Genomic DNA, 16,749 nt, shown 5'->3' on the forward strand with positions numbered 1-16,749 from the left:
CACGTGAATCCCTAGATAGTATCCATTGTATCAAAGCATCTTCCTGAGTTTGAGATAGCCTGTGGCCATTGGCACGTTGTTCGATTCGAAAATGGTGGCCAGTCAGTCGGTCATGAAGTGTAGATTTAGGCACATTAAAAACCTCCGCTGCACGACGAACACTTGGGATTTCGTTGTTTTTTAAAGCAGAGATCGCGAGTTGGATCCTCCCCTCTTGTTCCACCAAGTCTCGAGACGATAGACGCGATTTTGGTGGCATGGTGGTTGTTTGAATAGCTTCAGTATCCTAAACGCGTGGACTTTGGATGGGGTGTCCGGCTCGGTCGGGTGTCCGGTTCGGTTGGGAATTACGTTAGTTAGTTAAATAAGTTAGTTACTCCTAGGAATCGAGGACTTCTTCCCTTTCCAACAAGACAGCCGAGACGAACTTACAGTGAATATCCTAAAATATTGAATCTCGAGGACTATTCTTAACTCCAGGGAAAAGAGTATTAGATATTGCTTAAAGTTAGCTAAAATTAAGTAGTCTTGTGTCTCAATTCCTTGCCACAGTGTGAATATATAAAAAAGATATAAAATCAGACAACGCTCACTCAAATGTTGACATTCTCCCATCCTCCCAATCACCATTCACATGGCAAGAAAAGCATCAGTTTAGCATGTTGCTTCCTCAGTCTGCCCTGACAGTCCAAGCAAACAAGTCAAACACGGGGATTCAAAACACCCGACAATGCTCTCTATCCCTTCCAACTCCCTTCTGCATCACCTCAGCTATATTTATTCCCCACGATGGATTTTACTGACGTTACGCCTTCTGAGATCGTTTTCAAGCAACAGCTGTCCTGCACACGTTTCTCAGTGATATTCCTTGTGGTCATTCGGAATACAACATGTGTCATGAAAGTGGTAAGATGGTGGGTAGGAAACGTTTTCGATGCCTGTGCTAAGCTCAATAGCATCATGGTCGTGGACCAAAACAATATTATGAGAACCCCCATCGCGAAACAAACTTCCACATTTTGCGAATCGACTGCATAGTTCTATGGAACCATCGAGAAACCCGATCCGCAGCTTTGCCAGCCTCATCTCAAGATGTTTCTAAATGATGATTATCCTCCAAACGCTATTCTTTTGGAATATATCCCCAATATGCAGATGTTGCATTGGACTAACTACACTCCAAAAAAGGATGGAAAATTTTATAAAAGGCATTAAGGAGATCCAGAATGCGCTGATTCAACATAGTGATGTCCACCCTAGGAATATGATGGTTGTCGATGGCGACCCTGAAAGGGCAATCTGGATCGACTTCGACAGGGCACAAACATTTGATGCTTGTAGCTTTGAATGACAGACAAAAAGAATGGATAGCATTTGAGTATGCGCTTGTTGAGGAGATGGCAAGTTGCATGGTAGGTAATGATTTTCTTGGATTGCACTTATATATGATTTATTCCGGACGAGCTTTACTTACTTTCGGGGACCTTAGGAAGCTGACTCTAGGGAGGGACGGATGAACCAGACCCTTATGTATTACCGCTGAATTCAACATGTGCACTGGGCGCTTTCTATCAAAATATCAAACTTGCCGGGCAAAAGAAGAGGTTTCAGCCAAATGAGGCTCCAGTGAAAAGACACCATTACGGAGTCTATCCAACACTCCAACACTAGTGTTGGTACGCATAAATCGATCATGGCTTACTTCATTGAGAACAGATCCGACCAAGGTATGTGGCGGATGAGGATCCGGAATGAATCGACGGTATGCAGTTCTTTGGCGGAACTGTTCTTTGGTCAGACACTACTACAGCTCGTCGATATGAATCATTATCCAAACGCAATTCAGCGTGTGGCAGAAGAAATCATATCCAGAGAGTATGAATAGTACGTGTTCTAATATCGCCTGCCTAAAAGGTGGTCAGTGCTGATCACCTTTTTTAGTCCTTAAAATGGACAAAGGAAAAAGAGCAGCAAATTTAACAAAACACTTATTGGAACCTAGCTGCAAATCAAGCAGTGAATCCCCAATATTTATTTATAGATCACTTCTTAGCCACTGACACGGTGGAAGTGCAAACAGCAGCGTCAAGTACCCGATTCACCGGACGAGTCATGAACCCTGCAGCTCTGCATCGCTTAATGGCTGGGATTTAAATTGACCAGCGGGCCCAGTATTGCCACTACCTGACTAGCAGTGCATTACTCTTAACTTGAGAGCAGGCTTCAGCTTCCCTCTCTTCCCTTCCTGCCTCTGTTCCATCTCGATTTCCAATTCAGGGATCCCTCCTGGCCTCTACAATGTCTGCAACCACATCTGCCATCGCCTCGGAGCGAGAGAACGATCCCGAACAAAGAGACCCGGACAGGCCGACTGTCGAGAATGAAGCCTCGCAAAAGTCTGCCGCCCAGACTGCGAAGCTCGCGCTGATCATGGTCGGGCTGTGTCTGGCCGTGTTTCTCACGGGCATGGTAACTATAACTATTTCCGCATTCTCTTTCTTTCGATCTCCTCCTCACATGCGCATGTTCAGGACCAAACAATCCTCGCGACCGCTACCCCGACCATCAGCGACGAGTTCAAGGCCCTGGACGACGTGGGCTGGTGGACGGCCATCTACCTCTTCACGCTGAGCACCTTCCAGCTGTTCTACGGCAAGCTCTACATGCTCTTCTCCATCAAGATCGTCTACCTGTGCGCCATAGCCATCTTCGAGCTGGGCTCGCTGATCTGCGCAACGGCCCCCAATGCCGTCGCTCTGACCTGTGGCCGTGCCATTGCTGGCCTGGGTGCTGCCGGCATCTTCTCCGGGGGCATCATGGTCACGACCAAGGTCATCCCGCTGGACCACCGCGCCGCCTACCTGGGCATTATGTCTGGCGTGTTTGGCGTGGCCGCCATCGTGGGCCCCTTTATCGGCGGCGCCCTGACGGAGAAGTCGACCTGGCGCTGGTGCTTCGGCATCAATCTGCCCATGGGGTTCGTGACGATTGTCATCTGCTCCTTTCTCGTTCGGACTCCGACCAACCCCCTGGTCAGAACGATGGGGCTTAGAGAGAAGCTGCGGCAGTTTGATCTCGTGGGGATGGTCCTTCTCATTGCTGCCTTGGTCTGTCTGCTGCTGGGCCTGCAGTGGGGAGGATCAACCTATCCGTGGAGCAATGGCCGAGTCATCGCGCTCCTGGTCGTGGCCGGCGTCCTGATGATCGGCTTCATTCTCGTCCAGGTGCTTGGCAAGAGCTCCAAGACCATCCCACCGACTCTGGCGAGGAGCCGCAGTATATGGCTGGCCATAAGCTATGCCATGTGCATGACGGGCGGTGTTTATGTTGCCATCCTCTACGTCCCGATCTGGTTCCAGGCGATCCAGCACCAGTCCGTGCTGTCCTCCGGGGTCATGCTCATGCCACTGATTGTCGGCTACGTGGTTTGCTCCGTCATCGCAGGAATCCTGACCAGCGTGATAGGGTACTACAATCCGGCCATGATCATCGGCACGATTCTAGCGGTAATCGGCGCGGGACTCTTGACGACTCTCACCCCGCAGACGGCGAGATCCGCGTGGATCGGATATCAGTTGCTGTATGGCCTCGGCGTGGGCTTTGGCTTCGGCCAGCCCAGCTACGTGGTGCAGACGCTCCTGCCAGAGAAGGAGATCCCCATTGGAGTGACACTTGTCACGCTGGTGCAGAACCTGAGCGCAACCATCTTCGTGGCCGTGGGGCAGAGCATCTTCCAAAACACGCTAGCGGACCGGCTGCATGACATCGCCCCCGGAGTGAGCGCGTCGTCGCTCATGCAGTCCGGGGCCACCCAGCTCGCCAGCATGTTCACGCCGGAGCAGATGCCGCAGGTGCTTGACGCATACAGCGCGGCCCTGGTCCGGACGATGTATATCTCTCTGGGGCTGAGCTGTCTCTCGACGGTGGGCGCAGTTCTGACAGAGTGGAAATCGATGAAGGTGAAGAGCAGGGACGACCGGCCGCTGCCCGGCGTGTCCGGGGAGAAGACGCGCTGAGCGGGGGAAGGTTGTGATCCCAACGGGGCTTGGCCACTAGGACTACGTGATGAGAGCGACTGTCTGGCGTGTGAACCGGGATGGGTGCATGAGCATGGGGCTCTTGCGACCGGGGTGCTTTTCGATGCTCGCATCAGAAGGGCTGGCTCGGCGGTTATCACTGCTAGACGGGAATGAAACTGGAGCAATATCTCATTTACAATTCCTCTCAAACAGACACACATCCGGCGGCTCCGGACCGTGCTTGACATGTTCGTATGTCCAGTACATACGTCCATCACAGCTTCACCTCCCGAGGCTTCCCCTCCCACGGCAACACCGTCTTCCCCTCCACGTAGACGCCGCCGACGGGCCGCCAGAGGATGCTGACCGGATGGGCCTAAATGTCGCGGACCATGCGCGTCCAGGTTGAGCTGGGATTCGCCGGCGGCACGAAGACCATGTTGGCGTAGGCGATCACGACGAACCCGTACTTGAGGTAGAGCGGCGTGCTGATGGCGGTGCCCTCGACGTAGGCCTCCAGCTGCAGGGAGTCGAAGATGGGGATCGCGTAGTCCATCAGGCGCGTAGCGGCGCCTTGCGAGCGATAGGCAGGGAGCACCCAGAGCGCGTTTCCGCCTGGAAGAAGCAGCAGCAGCAGCAGCAGTAGCAGAAGCAGTCAGCGACGCAGACCGGATAGGGATAGGATGAGGATTGGCCCGTACATACAGATATGCGCGTCGCTCATCAGCCGCGGTCGCCAGGCCCACAGCTGGGCGTACATGGCCTCGCTTAGCCCGCGCAGCTCGCTGCCCTCAGGGAACCAGGTAGCCTGCAGCGGCGGCAGGCCTGCGCGGTAGGGGTTGCGGCGATGGACCTGGAACATGGCGCCGCCGACGATGCGCCCCGAGGGCACATGGATGCATTTGACCCAGCGCGTGCCCTCGCGGTCGTCCTGCGCCGCCCGCAGCAGCGTCCGCTTGACGTCGGCGAGCGCCTGCGCCTCGGCGGCGGTGTTGCTCCCCAGGTGCGCAAAGGTCAGCTCGCCCACGGCCTGTCGCGGATGCTTCCAGGCCTCCCAGTAGCTCTCTATCAGCTCGTCCCAGTCGGTGGCCAGGTCGACGTCGGCGACGTGCAGGTCGGGAGAGGGCGAGTGTGACATGGCGATGGATAGATGGATGCGGTGCGATTAATACCGTCGTGATCAGTGAAAGCTCTAGGTGACGAAGTCGTCAAACATTTATTTACACCGCCCGTCTGTCTGTCTGGGAATGAAATCCAATATTTGTTCTCCAACGTCCCTGCAAGCCTGCCGCTTTGCTGGAACGAGCAGGGGTACATACATTGCTGTTTTTTCTCCGAGCCTTCCTCGTACTTTGATAGGTATGTACTGTACAGCTAAGCCGTTGGTGAGGATAGTTACAAGGTTTGGTGGACTAGGATATGTGATTGCAGATGAAACTCTTCTTCCATTTGTTCGTTCATACCTACTAACAACACCTGCATTCTACGGAGTATGGGATTTCATTCCCGCTGCCCCTGTTGTCTCGCTCTCCTGCCGGAACTCCGCTTCTCAACTGGTCTCCACTGCTGCCCCTGTCGCGGTCAGTCATGGCGATGGTGTCGCCCTCTCGGATCCGTTCCAGACAGCCAGGAAGATCGGCTTCGTCTCGACGAGCGGAATACTGTCGCTGTTGAGGTGCAGATTCGAATGCTGGTAGTCCAGATCGCGGCTGCGGCTGGAGCTGCGGCTGCGCAGGCGGCTGAAGAGATTCGCCATGGATATCTTTCGAGTCAGGAAGCTCAGGGTCGGCAGACACGCGGCGATCAGTCCGAGGCTGGCTTCGATCATGCTCCACCAGAGCATCGTCGTGACCGTTTCTGGGAAGGACATGTTCAGTGAGCTGGGACAAGAAGGACGAGAAGAGGACGAGAAGAACTCACGGTCCAGGTCATATCCGGCTCCATATCCCTCGTATGACACGATGATGTAGATGACCATCCGCGCAATTGACGCGGCGATCGCCCTGGCCTGCCAGTCAGTTTTTCCCTGCACGCAAAATTGATTCGTTGGATATCACGCACATCAACCCGACCAAGAAGACGCAGCTAATGGCCACTTTGCGGGTCCATTTCAGGTTCAGCCGCCAGATCTGCAAGGACATCGGATCAGCCGGATCCAAAGGATGGGGGAGTCGAGGAGCCAACACACAATCGGCAAAGGCAAGCAGAGGATCATGAGATCCGTCGCCAGGTCGGAGATGACCAGCCCCAGTTCAGGCGCCATGGCATTGCCGCACTGGTTCTGCACCTCCTGCAGGGGCGCCCAGTGCATATCGATCCTGGTCCGACACCCAAAGAGGAACAGAAAGAAGAAGGCCAGCGTCCACATGGCGACGAGGGCCGCATAGACGATGGAGACGACGTCGAAGACGGACCACCGCACCACGAGGAAGAGCCGGCGGTAGAAGAACAGCAGGCTCAGCTTGATGCATCCGTAGGCGACGATCATCAGGAGCTGGTAGTAGAACTCGATTTCGGCCTCGGTCTGATACGACGCCAGATACTCCGCATAGGCCTCCTTGGGATCGCTGCCGACGGGGAGCGGGGTCGGATATCCCATCACTCGCTTGGCGTAGCCTGAAAGTACATTGATTGGCATGCAGAGCAGAATGAGGCTTATCCTGTGTGTGTACGAACCGACAATCAGGCAAACGCCCATACCTATGATCAAGATCTGTCGAGTTGAGCTCGTTAGATTCACGTCACAAAATGAGGCATGGCAGGAAGAACCATACCACGCCGGGCACCAGCAGCAAGTCATCGGCCCCGATAGCCGCCTTCTGGACTCTTCTCGTGTAGAATCGCAAGACGACAGAGAGCATGCACATCAGTGGCAGGACGATACCGGCGGCGAGCACATCCCCCGGGGACGCAAAAGCGAACGGCAAGTGAGTATACTGGAATGTTGTAGCCATGACTGGGATCGATCAGCTCGAAGTAGACAGTATTTTGTCTTGAGGAAGTTGGGCAATTTTATCAACAAGAGAGAGAGAGAGGGAGGAAGAGAAGGCCCTCTCGTGCATACCAGAGAGCGATGCTCCAGATGTTTCCCCCGTTGTCGAGCCTGGTGCGTTGGCTGAAACGAGGGCCATTTCGACTGGCACCCTGGTCTGTCGAGGCATTCCCCCATCCAGCTGGTTTGTTAGCTGACGAAAGGTAGCTGAGCAAGGATACAAGACTGAGCCATGGCTTGCGAATGCCTCCATGCTGAAGCGGCTTCCTTGACTTCTGCTTTCTTGTCCCGAATACAATCCACACGGCCAGTCTCTAGCAATCATGACTGCTGGACACGACATGTATCGCCTCCTGGCGAGCGAAACCGACTCTGAGGACGAAGGGCCACCCCCAAAGAAGACCTGGGCGCCATTCCGCACCGCGATCACAGTCGTTCTGCTGACGACGAATCTCCTGTTCGCCCTGGCTTGGGCTCATGCTGTGAAGGGATGTGACAACCGCTCTCGATACGGTACGCAGTGTCGTTCTCTTGCCTGATGTGACAGACAGACAGAACTGATGATGTCCGTCAGCAAAGCTGGAGACCAACCGGCAGGACACCTTGTGGTGGAACACCGAGTACAGCGGCCCCAACGACACGCTCGTCAGTCAGCTCTGGGACTCGGAAATCCCCTGGGAGAGAGGCATCATCGCCATCAGAAACTCTGAGGCCAAGGCGATGGGTCTGCCGGACTCGCAGCCATTTCCCTGGGACGCGGACAAGAGCATCTACATTGTCAACGCCCACCATATCCTCCACTGCGTGGTATGTGCTGTCCATCATCAAGCTCGAGTAAGATCCTTTTACTAAATCGACCAGCGTAACCTCTACATCTCCATCCAGGAGTACCGCCAGGGCCGTTCGCAGAGCGTCACCTACCCCCATCTCCTGCACTGCCTGGACACCATCCGCCTCGAAACGCTGTGCGCAGCTGACGACACGCCGCGGTACGTGCCTCGCAACGCCATCCACGGCTTCCGGCCCGGCGATGGCCAGCAGCGCCGCTGCCGCGACTGGAGCCAGCTGGAGGCGTTTGTCCAGCGGCACGACCCGTGTTACAAGTACATCCTCCCGGGGAACGACGAGATCTCGAACCTGGAGCGGTTCAAGTACTGCCCCAACGACTCTCCCTACCTGCCCAAGATCCGGGCCTACTTTGGCTATGACGATGACTGGGTGCCGTGGCCGTACCGGGAGCAGACTTCTTACAAGAAGAAGGCCGGGCAGGATTAGTTTGGTGACTACTACATCTATCTATCCACCTGGGGACTTTATTGCTTGCAAAGCACTCAAGAGAGTGAAATCTACACAGTCAAATGAAATCAATGTATACTGTTCTCCCAATATAATTAATTCCACTGCATCTCCGGATACTTCAATAAGATTGCCTAGCTGTAGGTATGGCTGCACATGAACAAAGTGGACAAATGCTAGGCACATGCTGTCCGGACTGTAACTAGCAATAAAGAACAACAGCACAATCTGGATAGAGAGAAGAGATGCTGGATTGCTCTCTAGCACACTGGCAAAGCGGTCTCCCTTGGCAGCAAGCCAACGAGTCTTTAGAGGCAGCAGTTCTCAGGCTCAAGAACTCCTTCGTCCACCGGCGCAGGAACAGGAGCAGCCTCAGGCTCGGGCACAGCAACAGCAACGGGGCTGGCCACGACTGCTGCGGTGAGGAGGAAGACTGCAATGATGAAACGCATCTTTGTGGTCTGGGCTATTGCATGTCAGTGTCCCTCTTGCAGCAAGGACTGATCAAGTACGTTTGAGCACCGGACGTACCTGACGAAGTCTGTTTGTTCTGAGAAGAGGGTCTTGGAATGGATCTGATTTTATCTTGACAATTTCGTGCTTGATCAAGATGATGGACCGTTCTTTCGTCTAGAAAAACTGGGAGTTATATGTGTCTCAGTGCCCTTACAAGTTATTCACCGGAAGAGGCAGGATAACTCGAGTGAATGTCGTTTTGCTTGGCGGCAACGACCCTGAACTGCTGGCTTCCTTTGCTGTGACGACCAGCTCTTTGCATTATGTGAATGAGCAGGGTCCTGTGCATACATCCAGTCTGGACCAGACGATGATTTAGGGGAACGAGATAATAGCGAGAATCCGAACTATCTTGTGACTATGGCAGGAACTGCATCCTGGTCAGCGCCTGTCTATCATTCCCCGCATCATTCGGGCCTTTGCTGGCATATAATTAGTGCCCACTTATGCCTCCCTAGTTTTTCTTTCCGTGGATGCGGTTCGAATTAGAATCCTCGTTGTTGTCGCATTCGGAGTGGACGCGAGCGAGTTGCGCGCCTTTTGATGACGCTGGTTTCCAGTCAGCATCGATGAAGGATCGACCAGGCGAAATCCAACAAATCCAACACAGCCGGAAGACTGACTCGAAAGCCGATTTGTAATTGCAGGAGCTATCCTGGGGTGTAACGCCAACGACCAAGAAGCAGGCGATTGCCCCTCCATAAAACCTCACCGCCGCGTCGCCCTCTCCTCCCTTGCTCCTCCTCTTCTCAAGACCCTCGTTCCATCAATCCCGGTCAATATCTCCTCTCTGCAAGCTTTCTCGACGAAAATGCCCTCCGAACCTGTCGACGTTCTCATCATCGGCGGCGGCCCTGCAGGACTGACGGCAGCCCTGACGCTGGCCCGCCAGCTTCACACGGCCATTCTCTTCGACTCGGGCAGCTATCGCAACGGGGCTGCGTCGCAGATGCACATGATCCCTACCTGGGACAACAAGAGCCCTGCCGACTTCAAGGCCGCCGCCCGGAAGGAGATCCTCTCCAACTACTCCACCATCCAGATCGAGGAGGTCGAAATCGCCAAGGCAGAGAAGATCAACGACAGCCTCTTTCAGCTGCTCGACGCAAATGGCAAGACCTGGCAGGGCAAGAAATTGATTCTCGCCACCGGGTCGGCAGATGTCTACCCCGATATTCCAGGCTATACAGACTGCTGGACGAAGCGCATGTAAGAGGAATATCAGCTTGTTCCTTGAGCAATGCTAACCTCACTCACTGATAGTTTTCACTGCCTGTTCTGCCACGGTTACGAAGACCGTGGCAGCTCCAGCGCCGGCGTCCTCGCTGTCCATTCTGCTGCCTATGCCCCTCTCGCCATCCATTTTGCTGAGAATGCCGCCCAGTTGAGCTCCCAGGTGACCATCTATACCAACGGTTCCCAGGAACTCGGCTCCCAGCTCGAAGCTGCCTTAGGTGCCGGCGAGAAAAAGTTCAAAGTGGACAACCGTGCGATCTCGCGCCTCAGCCTCGTCGAGACGGGCGAAGAGCCGACGGCGATCAAGCTCGAGTTCGCGGACGGCACCACCACGACCGAAACGTTCCTCGTGCACAACCCCCTCACCCAGGTCAAGGGACCCTTTGCCAGCCAGCTGGGTGTGGAATTTTCCCCCAGTCCGATTCCGGGGACGGGCGATATTGCCGCGAACCCGCCCTTCCACCAGACCAGCGTGCGTGGTGTCTTTGCTGCTGGCGACTGTATCACTCCGTACAAGGTCATCGCCGGTGCTATCTCGAGCGGATGCAATGCTGCCGTTGCGGCTTCTGCGCAGCTGTTGGCGGAAAAGTATGGCCATCACCCGTTGTTCTAACCAGAACTTGAAACGTGGAATCATCTGAAACAGTAGCATGAGACTTCGACCTGACTACATCCTGCTAGTGGTGGTGAACTGATGCTGAACATGGAATCATTGACGAGGGAATGCCCAGAGCTACAGACATGGCTATGTACTGTAGCCCTGAGTGCCACAAGCTTGATCATGAATTGAGATACTTTCCTACAGACTTGAAAGTCAGTGAACAGTCGCTTCAGCAAGTAAGGTTGATTATTCTACGTCGCATAGGACTGCATAGAAGACTGCCAGAGAGCTTCAAGACCGCAAACAACATTCTTTCCCACATGAAACGGTTCGACTGAAGGTGTGATGACCTCTGGTATTGCTGGCAGTCTGTTGCTAGGTGAAATAATGTTAAGTTCTTCCAATTAGACCGCAACTAGTGAACACAACCATACTTTTACTCTTGATCGTTTTCACGTTTTAATTAGAATATTGCATCAAGTTTTTTTTTTGCTTTCCTTCAACGTTAAGATGCATTTTTTTTTAAGTAACAAGATTAATTACATTACAGAATGCAATCTGTAGCATCAATAGAAGTGGAAGAAGAATTGTACGGAAGATAGCTAATACGAGGTATCTCATTCGGGACAGAAACAAAAAAAAACAAACTTGATTCTTAGAAACCTGGTCGACATTTTAAGATTTATTTAACAATTCCAAAGCAATTCAGGGCTTTATATAATTCACTATAACCCTAACCTACATACTTTTGTGCTACGTACCAGCCAGGAAAGAAATAATATGGCTGAGAGCATACCGCATCTTAATCAACCGACAGTATGATCGCGTTGACTCCCTTGATATTCCTCATTCAGTCAGCGGCACCCCTGTAGTTGAGGATAGGCTCCAGCAGGAGCTGCTCTCTGCGATGAACTGACCAGACTTTCCCTCGACGTGGATGACGTGGGACAAGCTATCAATCACATCTTATCCAAAAGAGCATACCCATTTTGTGATAGTAAATCAAAAATATTAAGAACTGGAAAGCCATACTAAAAACCAAAAAGCTGGATGGCAGGACTGATGGACCTTGTGAAAGTGCTCATTGTGTAGCAGCTACGTAGCTTTTTCTTGCGAAAGAGGGAATATCAATTAGTGATTTGCTAGATTTCTAGATAAGTGGAACAGATTGGCACTATTATTGTGGAATCCTGCTGGAATATGTAGTATTTGGCAACTTGTGCATTGCTAGGAGCGTTTTCAAGCTTTTTCTTGCTCTGGATAATTTTCCAGGAAAAGTGGTTTTCGGTCTATTTCCTCTGCATTGGATAGGGTTATAGCACTCTGACTACGGCATCTATCTATTGAATTTAGTTACTGGACGGAGATGGAAGATATGTAACAAAAGAGGACAAGTCTTCGAGTAGGTGCTGTTTGTAGAGTTGAGGATATTATGAAAGTACCTGCCATCGGAATAAATAATGTAGAATATTCCTTACTAGGATATTTTTTGTTTGCACTTCTGATAAGCGATTGCGGACAGGAGGCACTCAGGACAACAACGAACTGATTTCGTCGTTTACTCAAGAGGATACATTGTTCTCGTCTCGCACACTAGTTAATTCAGAGCCTCGTCATATAAAATTTGCCTTCTTTTCGCCATACCTCTCGGTGGGAGCTACGTAGCAATGTGACGTGAGCATTTTACCGGAGAAAGCCGTCCATTTTGGCACATATTCACTGAAGACACCGTCAAAATGTGCTTGATTGGAGGTATCAAAATCGTTTCTGACATAACGTTTGTCTGAATTCTGCACGGAGCAGACGGAACTTTCCTGGCTCATATTTTCCAGTCCGTGTGTAAAAGCGCTTCTTTGACTGGCGACGATGAATTCAATCAAGCAATCAACCAGACAAGTGAAGATCTTCAGATCTTCACTCTTCACATCTTCACATCTTAGTCTCAAATAGTCGAGCATATCTTTCCTCGTCAGTCACTTGGAGCCAAGCCCAGCAACCACTCAGTCAACACTTCCAGTCCATCGACAGTTGAGTACCATCCGATCGATCTATCCGTCTGAATTCCCTCACTTACTTGATGACCTCGAAATGTCTGTCTCTCACCAGCCCTGGTTCGAGCAGGACTGGATCGGCGCTGTCGTCACGTTTAACCGGCCCTCTCCCTCGACCTGGCGCCTGAAGCGGAAGCTGAGCGAGACCGTTCGCAGCCAATTTAACGTTCATGAGGCTCGCGCTGTGTATGTGTGCTTCAATGTGCATACACCTGAGCAGGAGGCTATCATGAAGATACGTGCGCAGTATGTTCATCATCATTTTTATTGCCTACGCACCCAGACAAACGAATAGATAACTAACAGAAGGTAGAGTCCCCCTTGCTAGCACCCGCTACTACCCTCCCCACGTCCGGGCTCAACAGGCTGAGGCAAAGTTCCCCTCTGCCATCGAGAAGGAGGTGGATGCCCTGAACCGCCTAACCAAGCAGAAATGTTCCACTATCCCGAAACTGCTCGGCTGGAAGTACTCAGTCCAGGGGGACGACATGTGGGTGCCCGGCGGGTTTCTGGCGTTCATCCTGATGGAGCAGGCGCAGGGCATCAGTCTCGCTCGTGACGATTACTACTGGATGGGGATGAAGAGGCAGGAGAGGGACGAGGTTCGAGCGGCGTTTAAGGATGCTTGGCTGTAAGTATCCCCAGTATTCCCCCTTCCTTACTCTGCTGTATGGAAATCACATCCTGACATCAGCCAGTGAATGCGCTAGATGCGGACTGGCGAACACCGACGCCGGTCGCCGCAACCTCATCTGGGACGTGGACACGAAAAGATGGTAAGTCTGTCTGCAGTCCCCCCTCTCCAGACGTATTTTCTCTGACAATTGTCATTGATTGACAGCCAAATTATCGACTGGGAAGTCCCGAGGATGGCGCATTCTTCCGAGTGGACCGATCGCGAGTACATGAAGTGGCAGCTGGTCTTGTACGAAGACCACTACAGCCCGCCGGAGAAGTGGATGTGGTAGGACAGTCAATTAGTCAGTCAGTCAGTCCCTAGAGGAGTGTGATACGTGCCATGGGATGGACAAGGCGTTGAGGTGTTGCTTGCTTGCGGTGGTTTTCATCAAATTTAGGGTATCAAGGGTACAAATTAGGGTTAGGGCAAAGTATTAGAATGGACCGGATTTTCTCTATTTTAAAATAAGTCATGCTTAATTAGACTTCTCTATTTTTCTTCTTTTCTGTGGAATTTTTTATGGGTTCCTTTTTTTTTGTTTGTCTCTGTTTCACTTTATTTTCTCTCGTGGACTTTCTAAATTTATTCCTTTAGTGCTCACTATTTTACATGTCGGGCGTCAATCTTCCCCTCATTCCACCTACCTAGTTCTCTCGACCTCCTGAATAAATTTCCTGCATCTTCACATGTAAACTCACCGTTGTGACAGCTAACAGTCGAAAGTCCTTTACGGGAATTTCCCCCTCGGTTCTCGCACTTGATCAGTAATCCAGAAATCGCCAGCGGAGAGGGAGCGAACTGTCCAACGGAATACCTAGTTAGGGGGGTATCCGTATATCTAGATGGACACCCTGTCTGACGAGCTGGGAATTATAAGTTTCAGTTGCATAGTTCTGCTGTGCTTTCCGCTCGCCCATTGATCTCTGTACTGTACACTCACTGGGCTGTTTGCTCCAAATTTGGTATATCGACAGGCCTAATCCTTCATACAGAGGTGTAATATTTCCTCGATCGTCATTTCTACATGTCCCTCCGAGCAGACGTCTACGTCGCCCCTCGCCTGCCAATCGCCATCCCCCGAGCCGGCGGCCCCAGTTCCTTCTCGCCCATCTCCTGCACGCTCATCCACGGCAAATCCGAGGCCGTACTAGTCGACACTCTCAATCAGCCAGACGGAGTCCCTCATCCAGTGGATCGAAGATACCGCACCAGGCAAGGACCTCCGATTCATCTACATCACGCACGGCCACGGCGATCACTTCTTCGGCATCTCCACGTTGCAGAAACGCTGGCCGAAGGCGAAAGCAATAGCCACGCCGGGAACTGTCCGCCACATGAAACAGCAGCTCCAGCCGAAGTGGTTTGAGGAGCGATGGCTGAAGTTCTTCCCGGGAGACCAGATCGCGCAGCCTGTCGCGCTGGCCGAGCCGATGGAGTCGCCAGACACGTTTGAAATCGAAGGCCATGTTTTCCATGCGATCGAGGTCGGGCATTCGGATATCCACGACACGACGGTGCTCCACGTGCCAGATTTCGACCTGGTCGTTGCCGGAGATGTGGTCTACGGCGATGTGCATCAGTACTTTGGCGAAGCCAACACGACGGAAAAGCGCATGGGGTGGATCCGAGCGATCGAGAAGATTGAGGCGTTGCGGCCACAGACTGTGGTGGCTGGTCACAAGAGACCTGGTTCTGTTGATGTGGTGTATAATCTCCTGGCTATACAAAGGAGTATATCCTCGCGTTTGAAGATGCGGTTAAGGCGACCAGCAGCCCGGAGGAGTTGGTTGCCAGAATGACGGCGTTGTATCCGACGAGGATTAATCTGCATGCCATTTTGGCTGGGGCTGCTGCTGCGTTCAAGAGAGATTACTAAGAGATACTATACCTGTCTATGTCACTGTATGCTTTGGTTGATGGCATTTCCTTCAATCGCTGAATTCTCTTAACTCTAACCCTACATCTAGAAGATCTCTCACCAATGTAACTAGACATTTAACACACATGAACCCATTAATTGAAATTGAATACAGAAACGCAATCCAAAGTAACCTTCAGGAAATACCGTCCTTATTTCAATGCGTTGAGACAGTTTTAGAGAGTGAAATAATTGTACTAATAAGGACCGTTATTTCAGAATTCACTCTTATCACTACCACTTGATTACCCTAGACAGTAGACATTCTCCCTCTTTCCTGTTCTCGCACAATTCACTCATCAGAGTTGCCAGGCTAGATGTATCGACAATCACAACTCAATAACCACATTCACAACTTGGTCTTTGCTTTTAGTCGTCTCTCCGTATCGACTTCGGTCCACCAGGGGAAATTCGGCGGTGCGTCCTCCTCGAGCGTAGCTTTGAAGACGGGCTTCCGCTTCTCGAAAAAGGCTGCAACGCCTTCCTTCTGATCTCTGCATATGTCGTTAGTCTGTCAGTCTGGCTGTCCCTATTAAGCGCGAATGAAAGCCTTAACGTACAGTGGGGGGCGCGAAAGTTTTTAGCCGATGCCATTTTTACACTAAAAATGGCCAACTTTGACCTTGTAATAAGCAACAAAAATGATTGTAATTTTAATATTAAAAATATATCAGTTATAGAGATTTAATAGGAGTAACTTATTTATAAAAATATTTTTTTATTCTTAATATTAGGGTTTCTGTAGCTAGGTAAAAATTAGGTTAATTTCTACTAAAACTAAGAATTAGAAATAATTTATATAACCTTTATTATTTTTACAAAAAATATATAAATATATATAGGCCTAGAAGCAGCTTTCTATAGCCTTTATCTATAGCTATATTTATTACTATATTTATTACTATATTTATTATTATATTTATTATTATATTTATGTTATGGACCAACAGAATGGGGCGCTGTCCAACACAGCGATGCAGGATGAAACAATACCCTGTGAGGCAGACAAGGTGTTACGCGTTGGGTCCAACCGTAGTCGTCGATACTTAACGATGGTGGTTAGGGAAGGATCAAGGAGTCTTCTTGACTCTGTGTCGTTCACGAGCACGCGACGGTCTAACCGACCCGGGTCTCCTCTTCCTCGAGACAACGGCCTACCTGGCGAAGGGCTCTTCCTCGAACGACTTCTCGCGATATAATGGGGTCTCGCAAAGATACACGATAGGGGTGCTTCAGGTGAACAAGAACGATAACGACTAGGTCAGAGGCAACGCCTACTAGAGCTATACCGAAGTATACCACTAGTAGTAAGAAGTCTTACTGACCCCCAAAGTAAGTATCTTAGTAACTCAGGTTAAATGGATTGAATTGAGCGCGAGTAAGGAAAGGCTAGATACATGAGTATAATTGTCCTTATTTATGTTTCTTCCAGTCTTCCTTC

At 51.2% G+C, this 16,749-nt stretch overlaps 8 protein-coding genes across 8 annotated transcripts; 6 read left to right on the forward strand and 2 right to left on the reverse strand.

Moving 5' to 3' along the window:
- Positions 1 to 789: 789 nt before the first annotated feature.
- On the forward strand, positions 790 to 1,941 carry T310_1272 (uncharacterized protein; the record flags this gene model as incomplete). The annotated part of the gene is made up of 6 exons (XM_013475847.1): positions 790 to 914; positions 1,189 to 1,337; positions 1,372 to 1,412; positions 1,717 to 1,727; positions 1,771 to 1,884; positions 1,923 to 1,941. 6 exons carry the CDS (start codon positions 790 to 792, stop codon positions 1,939 to 1,941), a joined length of 459 nt encoding a protein of 152 aa, XP_013331301.1.
- Positions 1,942 to 2,298: 357 nt separating this feature from the next.
- T310_1273 (Bcmfs1, multidrug efflux transporter) lies at positions 2,299 to 3,763 on the forward strand (the record flags this gene model as incomplete). The annotated part of the gene is made up of 3 exons (XM_013475848.1): positions 2,299 to 2,469; positions 2,532 to 3,373; positions 3,445 to 3,763. 3 exons carry the CDS (start codon positions 2,299 to 2,301, stop codon positions 3,761 to 3,763), a joined length of 1,332 nt encoding a protein of 443 aa, XP_013331302.1.
- Positions 3,764 to 4,395: 632 nt separating this feature from the next.
- On the reverse strand, positions 4,396 to 5,157 carry T310_1274 (uncharacterized protein; the record flags this gene model as incomplete). The annotated part of the gene is made up of 2 exons (XM_013475849.1): positions 4,396 to 4,634; positions 4,725 to 5,157. The coding sequence occupies 2 exons, from the start codon at positions 5,155 to 5,157 to the stop codon at positions 4,396 to 4,398; spliced, it is 672 nt and encodes a 223-aa protein (XP_013331303.1).
- Positions 5,158 to 5,485: 328 nt separating this feature from the next.
- T310_1275 (uncharacterized protein) lies at positions 5,486 to 6,973 on the reverse strand (the record flags this gene model as incomplete). Its single annotated transcript, XM_013475850.1, has 4 exons — positions 5,486 to 5,876; positions 6,081 to 6,148; positions 6,208 to 6,732; positions 6,794 to 6,973. 4 exons carry the CDS (start codon positions 6,971 to 6,973, stop codon positions 5,486 to 5,488), a joined length of 1,164 nt encoding a protein of 387 aa, XP_013331304.1.
- Positions 6,974 to 7,334: 361 nt separating this feature from the next.
- T310_1276 (uncharacterized protein) lies at positions 7,335 to 8,286 on the forward strand (the record flags this gene model as incomplete). The annotated part of the gene is made up of 3 exons (XM_013475851.1): positions 7,335 to 7,524; positions 7,586 to 7,818; positions 7,873 to 8,286. The coding sequence occupies 3 exons, from the start codon at positions 7,335 to 7,337 to the stop codon at positions 8,284 to 8,286; spliced, it is 837 nt and encodes a 278-aa protein (XP_013331305.1).
- Positions 8,287 to 9,634: 1,348 nt separating this feature from the next.
- Positions 9,635 to 10,998, forward strand: T310_1277 (Thioredoxin reductase GliT-like protein; the record flags this gene model as incomplete). Its single annotated transcript, XM_013475852.1, has 4 exons — positions 9,635 to 10,032; positions 10,087 to 10,647; positions 10,741 to 10,808; positions 10,865 to 10,998. 4 exons carry the CDS (start codon positions 9,635 to 9,637, stop codon positions 10,996 to 10,998), a joined length of 1,161 nt encoding a protein of 386 aa, XP_013331306.1.
- A 1,750-nt stretch (positions 10,999 to 12,748) lies between these two features.
- Positions 12,749 to 13,679, forward strand: T310_1278 (Uncharacterized protein; the record flags this gene model as incomplete). The annotated part of the gene is made up of 4 exons (XM_013475853.1): positions 12,749 to 12,957; positions 13,025 to 13,342; positions 13,410 to 13,487; positions 13,553 to 13,679. The coding sequence occupies 4 exons, from the start codon at positions 12,749 to 12,751 to the stop codon at positions 13,677 to 13,679; spliced, it is 732 nt and encodes a 243-aa protein (XP_013331307.1).
- A 735-nt stretch (positions 13,680 to 14,414) lies between these two features.
- On the forward strand, positions 14,415 to 15,189 carry T310_1279 (uncharacterized protein; the record flags this gene model as incomplete). Its single annotated transcript, XM_013475854.1, has 2 exons — positions 14,415 to 14,750; positions 14,791 to 15,189. 2 exons carry the CDS (start codon positions 14,415 to 14,417, stop codon positions 15,187 to 15,189), a joined length of 735 nt encoding a protein of 244 aa, XP_013331308.1.
- Positions 15,190 to 16,749: the final 1,560 nt, after the last annotated feature.

The sequence above is a fragment of the Rasamsonia emersonii genome (genome assembly GCF_000968595.1).
Source record: "Rasamsonia emersonii CBS 393.64 chromosome Unknown ctg1118621759981, whole genome shotgun sequence".
NCBI classification, from domain to species: domain Eukaryota; kingdom Fungi; phylum Ascomycota; class Eurotiomycetes; order Eurotiales; family Trichocomaceae; genus Rasamsonia; species Rasamsonia emersonii.